General features: G+C 42.6%; 1 protein-coding gene across 1 annotated transcript in view; it reads left to right on the top strand.

Annotated features, from left to right (window-relative positions):
* The first annotated feature begins 6,049 nt into the window (after positions 1 to 6,049).
* LOC106344499 overlaps positions 6,050 to 6,699 on the top strand; it is an 8,431-nt gene continuing 7,781 nt past the window's right edge. Inside the window, exon 1 of the mRNA XM_013783866.1 lies at positions 6,050 to 6,201. Within this exon, the coding sequence (XP_013639320.1) occupies positions 6,050 to 6,201 (152 nt within the window). The remainder of the gene's footprint in view (positions 6,202 to 6,699) is intronic.

The raw sequence follows: 6,699 nt of genomic DNA, 5'->3' as shown, positions 1-6,699 counted from the left end.
TTGGAGATGCTAAGGCCAAGCAACAATGACCCTGACACACTTGAAGCCAGGCGTTAGCAAGACAAGACCTTTGGATTGCTTCTCACACTCAGCCCAAGCTTCAATAATGTGGTGAAACATATATTGAGAGACAAGGAACTTCCATGCTATGATGAAGTGTGTGCTCAACTTCAAAAGGAGATAGGCTCGGATGGTCTCTTTGGAGGTGGAAAAGGAGGTCTTTCTATGACACACAACTGAGAATATGGACAGAGCATCAGCTAACACAGCTTACTTCAAGCCAAGGGGAGGAGGAGACAAAACAGTGACTTGTGAACATTGCAAGAAGCAAGGACACTCCAAAACCAACTGTTGGATCCTCCATCCTCATCTCAGGCCAGCCTCAGCCAACAAATACAACCAGACCAGAGCCCATGAAGAAAGAGCTCAGGAGCATCCAGCACCAAGCTACATGCACATGGGAGATAATGGGAGAGCCTTGGTCTCTACAACCCACACTGGTGCCTCCACCTCTCAGGCCATGCCTCAGCCATCTCATGAGGATGCATTCATCAGGAAGTCAGACATTGAGGACTTGATCAAGGCTCTCAATTCAAATCCTGGTAACCAAAGTATTAATGCCTTAAACTCTATTCACAATGAATCACACACTGCTAGGCCAATGATCATTGATTCATGAGCTTCTCATCACATTATTAGGGATGCTACACTGATTAGTGATATTAAACCAGCTCTAGGAAGTGTTGTGATTGCAAATGGTGATAGAATTCTAATTAAAGGAGCAGGAAACCTGAATCTGTTTGATAAAGAATCTCAAGCTTTTTATATGCCTACCTTTGCCTCTAATCTTTTATCTGTGAAAAGAGCCACTAATGATTTAAATTGCAATATTATTTTTAGTCCTAATGATGTGTGCTTTCAGGATATTGAAACAAGTAAGACGCTAGGCAAAGGTGTGAGTAAGGGAGAGCTGTATTTCCTTGAAGATACCAAGCTTAGAACATATTCTACTTATGCATTTAATTTGCTTATGTTTTAGCTAATGATGTATTATGGCATGCTAGATTAGACCACCCTCATTTTCATGCTTTGCAACTGATGCTACCTAATCTATCTCTTAAAAATGAAACTTGTGAGGCTTGCATTCTTGGTAAACATCATAAATCTGTTTTTCCTTCATCTATGACTATTTATGAGAATTGTTTTGATCTAGTTCACTCTGATGTTTGGACTGCACCTTGTGTTTATAGAAAAAACCATAAATATTTTGTGACATTCATAGATGAGGAATCAAAATATACTTGGCTCACATTGATTCAAAGTAAAGATAGAGTTTTAGAAGCTTTTATTAACTTCCAAAACTATGTAACTAACCATTTCAATTCCAAGATCAAAATTTTTAGGTCTGATAATGGTGGAGAGAGAATACACTAGCAATGCCTTCAAACAACACTTAGCAAAACATGGAATTATTCACCAGACAAGCTGTCCATACACACCACAACAAAATGGAGTGGCTGAGAGAAAAAATCGCCATCTTATGGAGGTTGCAAGAAGCATGATGTTTCACACCAATGTTCCAAAGAGATTTTGGGGAGATGCTGTGGTTTCTGCATGCTATCTCATCAATAGAATCCCAACCAGAGTCCTCAAAGATGTCTCTCCATTTCAGGTATTGAACAAAAGTAAACCTCCTATTGATCACTTGCGTGTGTTTGGGTGTGTGTGCTATGTGTTGCTACCAGGTGAGCAAAGGACCAAGATTGATCCCAAGAGTATCAAAGCTATGTTCATAAGATACTCTCACACACAAAAAGGATACAAGTGTTACCTGCTAGACTCAAGAAGGGTAATGGTCTCAAGCGATGTCAAGTTTGTGGAATCAAAGGGGTACTATGATGAGAAGAGCTGGGAAAACCTTAGGGATCTCTCACATGGACCATCTGATAGAGTAAACAACCTGAAGATCATCCTGAAAAGTTTAGGAATCAGTAAGCCTCAGAGCAGTGAGGCGCCTAGAACCTCTCCCTCAACACCAGTGGCTGGAACCAATGAAGAAGCAATACCAATTGTTGAGCCAATCAACCCTGATCCTGAGGGGTACAATGAGCATGAATCAACACCAGAAACACCAGAAGATGATTCAACATCAGTTCATGATCAAGATGGAGCTGAATCTGATCAGTATGAAGACGGAGTGGTAGAAGAGCAGATTCAACCATTGAGGAGGAGTACTAAAGTGAGGAAACCATCCAAGTGGGTCGACACCAGAGTATACTTCAACAACAATGCAGTGGCTCATCCTATCCAAGCAACCTTCTCCTTTGCAAGCTATCCTCAAGAGCATGTAGCTTTCATTAGTAACCTGGACCAAGAGTATGTTCCAAAAACATATGAGGAAGCTATGGCTGATGAAGAATGGAGAGAGTCAGTTGGAGATGAAGTCAATGCCATGGTCAAGAATGATACTTGGTATGAAACTGAACTTCCCAAAGGCAAGAGAGCAGTAACAAGTCGCCTCATCTACACTGTCAAGTACTTGGCTAATGAAAAGCCAGAAAGGAAGAAAACAAGACTAGTTGCAAGAAGATACACCCAAGTCTATGGAGAAGACTATCTAGACACCTTTGCACCAGTAGCTAAGCTCCACACCATAAGAATTCTGCTCTCTTTGGCTGTGAACTTGGAATGGGATCTATGGCAGTTGGATGTCAAGAATGCATTTCTACAAGGAGAGCTTGAAGATGGGGTGTATATGAGACCACCACCTGGTATGGAAGACATGGCCAAGCCAGGAAATGTCCTAAGGCTGGAGAAAGCAATCTATGGATTAAAAAAGTCTCCAAGAGCCTGGTATCACAAGCTGAGTACAACCCTCAATGGAAAAGGGTTTGTAAAGTCAGAAGCTGATCACACACTCTTTACCCTCACAAGTAAGCAAGGAATTGTGGTGATTCTGATCTATGTAGATGATATCATCATCACAGAAACAAGGAAAGTATCATCTCTACTAAAGCATTTCTTAAATCTACCTTTGATATTAAAGATTTGGGTGAGCTAAAGTACTTTTTAGGGATAGAAATATGCCGCTCTAAAGAGGGGCTTTTCTTATCTCAAAGAAAGTACACACTTGATCTTTTAAATGAGGCAGGAAAACTTGGAGAAAGAGTAGCCAAAACACCACTTGAAGAAGTGTACAAAGTCTTGCGTGAGGGGGAGTTTGAAGATAAGCCATTTGGAGACTTCAAACTCTATAGAAGAATGGTTGGGAAGATGATTTATCTCACCATCACAAGACCAGACATCTGCTTTGCTGTAAATCAAGTCAGCCAGCATATGCAAGCACCTAAATTTCACCATTGGAATATGGTGGAAAATATCTTGAGGTACCTAAGAGAAGCTCCCGGCCAAGGTGTATGGATGGGCTGCAACAAGAGCACAGAGATTGTGGGATATTGTGATGCAGATTGGGCTGGTGATAGAGTAGACAGGAGGTCCACAACCGGTTATTGTACCTTTATTGGAGGTAACCTAGTGACTTGGAAAAGCAAGAAGCAGAAGGTGGTGTCATGTTCAAGTGCTGAAGCAGAATATAGGGCAATGATGAAGCTTACGAGTGAACTCATTTGGATTAGAAACCTCCTAAGAGACTTAGGCATAGAGATAAACACACCAATCACAATGCATTGTGATAATCAGGCGGCCATTCACATTGCATCAAACTCAGTTTTTCATGAGAGAACAAATCACATTGAAGTGAACTGTCACAAAGTGAGACAAGTAGTAGAGCAGAAGATCATCTTACCTTGCTATACAAGAAGTGAAGATCAATTGGCAGATATCTTCACCAAAGGGGCAAGCACCAAAGTCTGTGAGTTCATTCATCCAAGGTTGAGACTCATAAACCTGTTTAGATCATGATCTCCTTAGCCATGAAGCATCTACTCTTTTTCCTTTGTGTGTTTTTGTCCCACTGGGTTTTACACACAAAGGTTTTAATGAGGGATGTCTTCATGGGTTCCAAACTTACCCATTCCTTATGGCTAAGCTTGAGGGGGAGTATTGACATTAAGAGATCAAGTTTGCCTACAACATTAAAGTGAGAACTTTGAGATAGCTACATTGAGCACTTTGATGTTGTAGGGAAAAGACATATCACCTACGACATCAAAGTGGGCGATTTGAGAAACCTGCATTGAGCACTTTGGTCAAAGTGGGCGATTTGAGAAACCTGCATTGAGCACTTTGGTGCTGTAGGGATTCACAGCACTGTTCACTACAGTCCAAAAGAAGTTCAAATTCAAAAATATAGCTGTTGGGGATATAGCTGTTGGAATCTCATCTCTTTGTCTTCTCTCCATATATTTAATGTTTATGTATTTGGCTATAAAAGCCCTCTTTGTACACAGATCTAAATCTAAGGAAAATAAAAGCCTTCTTTACTCTATTTCTCTTCTCACTCTCTCTCTCTTGTTCTTCACTTTGTTCTTCATTAACTTTCAGGAGTATCATCCGTTGCCGGAGTGTGCATGCGGCGGTTGTGTGTACGACGTGGCGAAAAGGGCCTTAGAGGCGAGAGAGAAGGAGAAGCTTTTCGGGTTTCTCATGGGTTTGGACAGAAAACTTGGCAAAGGGATGGCACGAATCATGCTTATGAAACCTCGTCCTTCTTTTAGCGAAGCTTATTCTCTTTTGGTTAACTGGACCACCTCATGAACACTCTCCCATTTCATTCTCTTTGTCCGCTCATATTCAAATCACATCTTTTATTCATTTGCTTATCTCTATGAAAATTCACCAAAAAAACTTGGCTTTGCCAAAATCGTGTTTTGTATTGCATCAGCAAGTACATTTTTTTCTCCCAAATTACATACTATTTGTATTAAAGTTAGTGGACCACTAGCTTTAGCATAACGACAACTAACTACCAAACTTGCCAACAAAGCAGAATCGCAAACATTCGACAAGCCAACAAACTAAACTGATATTGTCTGAGAAATTCAGATCCAACTGAAACACCCTTACGATTGTCCTAATCCTTTCTAATCTGATCAAATCCTACAATCAAATACCCTAAATTCACGATAGATCAGAGATTGAGAACGAACCGGGCAGAAACTAGAGGAGTTCGAGGAGGTATTGATCGTCAAGAGAGTGATCTCATCTACTTTAGGTCTGAATATGGCGAGCTCATAGTTGCCGCTGAGCGAGAGTTGGCGACGATCGCATGGAGAGTACTGAACGGAACGATTGGTGCCAAAGAAAAAAGCTCTCGCCGCGAAGGCAATGCCGAAAGTGAATACATCGCCTACCGCGACTGTTGAATCTGAGCAAGGAGAGTAGACTCTATTGTCGTCGCCGGCTTCTGTCAATGATGATGTCAGCGCCGCCGCGAAGGGGAAACAGAGGAGTCGTCAAGGAGAGATCGAGAAACGCATGCGGAGTCGTCGAGGAGAGCTAGAGAGTCGCAGAGTCGTCGAGGACAACAACAGAGACAGAGACGACGAATCCACCGACAGAGACGACAAGACCACAGAGACGCCGACTGATTCATCCGATCGTTGAGAGATGAACAAAGCGAAGTGGAGTCCTCGAGGAGAAGAGAGAAAGAGACGCGGTGTGGTCGACGAAAGCGACAGAAAGAGATGAAGCCCCTTTATCCAACACGTGTCTCAAAATAGGAGGAGAGCTCCTTCATGACGAGGAGAAGGTTCAATTGGTTATGATCATGTCGACGACAACCTCTACAACAGGGTCTTGCGTCTTCGAGAAAGCTCTCTAGACAAGCACGTCGTTACCGGCAAGCTCTTCAAAGCCTCGTTTTGAGTGCCTCCGTTCAAGGTCCATCTCGTCTCACCTCGTCGATGGCTGCTCTTGTTGCGACAGAAGCCTTGAGCTCATGCGGGTTAAGGCCGAGCAACAGTCATGTGCTTTACTAGGCACAAGTCAACGCCAAACAACAATTTAAGTTCAAGCTCATGCGGTACACCGCCGAGAAACAGAGGCGATCATGTGATCTCAGCACCCGGTTCCTTATGGCTTCATCACCATGACGTCTTCAAAGCTCCATCAACGGAAGCTTCTTGCGGGCTTCAAGGTCCATCACTTGCTCCGCGGTCAAGAGGCTAAAGATCATGCACGCACGTCGGCCATCAAGAAGCTCAAGCTCAAGTACTCGAGGATCAAGAGGCTCAAGCTCATGTGTGGGAACCGAAATTCGCACTGTCGATTTCCGTTTAAATAAGGAAACTAGGAAAGCCCTAATTTCCCAGAGGTCCCGGATATATGCTAATACCACACGTCAAGCAATCAGAACACAAGAATGACAATGATAAAGTATAAGAAATCGAAAAGAGAGCAAAGTAGATCTTATACCCAATTCGCGTTTTAGCGTTACAACAAGGTAAGAGCCGGGGCTATGAGAGCTGTCGGCGAGATTCCTAGTTCTAAACCCTAAGACGGCAATAACCTAGTTGAGTCGCAGCTCGAATAACAAAAACGGAAATATGCCTAAATCGCTCTAAGTGCTAAGTTTTCTCCCCAAAAAGTTCTCCTCCGTGCCTCTCGCCTAGGACCCCTTATATACTGGCTCCTAAGTCGGTTTACGCTTTTTCTCTTCTGCCCTTAGCCGCCATAGCATAAAAATGGAGATATTCAATTTTTTCCGATCTTCGTAATTATCTTCAAAATTTCGTATTT

This window comes from Brassica oleracea, chromosome C5, assembly GCF_000695525.1.
Source record: "Brassica oleracea var. oleracea cultivar TO1000 chromosome C5, BOL, whole genome shotgun sequence".
Lineage (NCBI taxonomy): Eukaryota > Viridiplantae > Streptophyta > Magnoliopsida > Brassicales > Brassicaceae > Brassica > Brassica oleracea.
The sequence above is the reverse complement of the archived record's forward strand: the minus strand, read 5'-3'. Positions and strand labels throughout refer to the sequence as shown.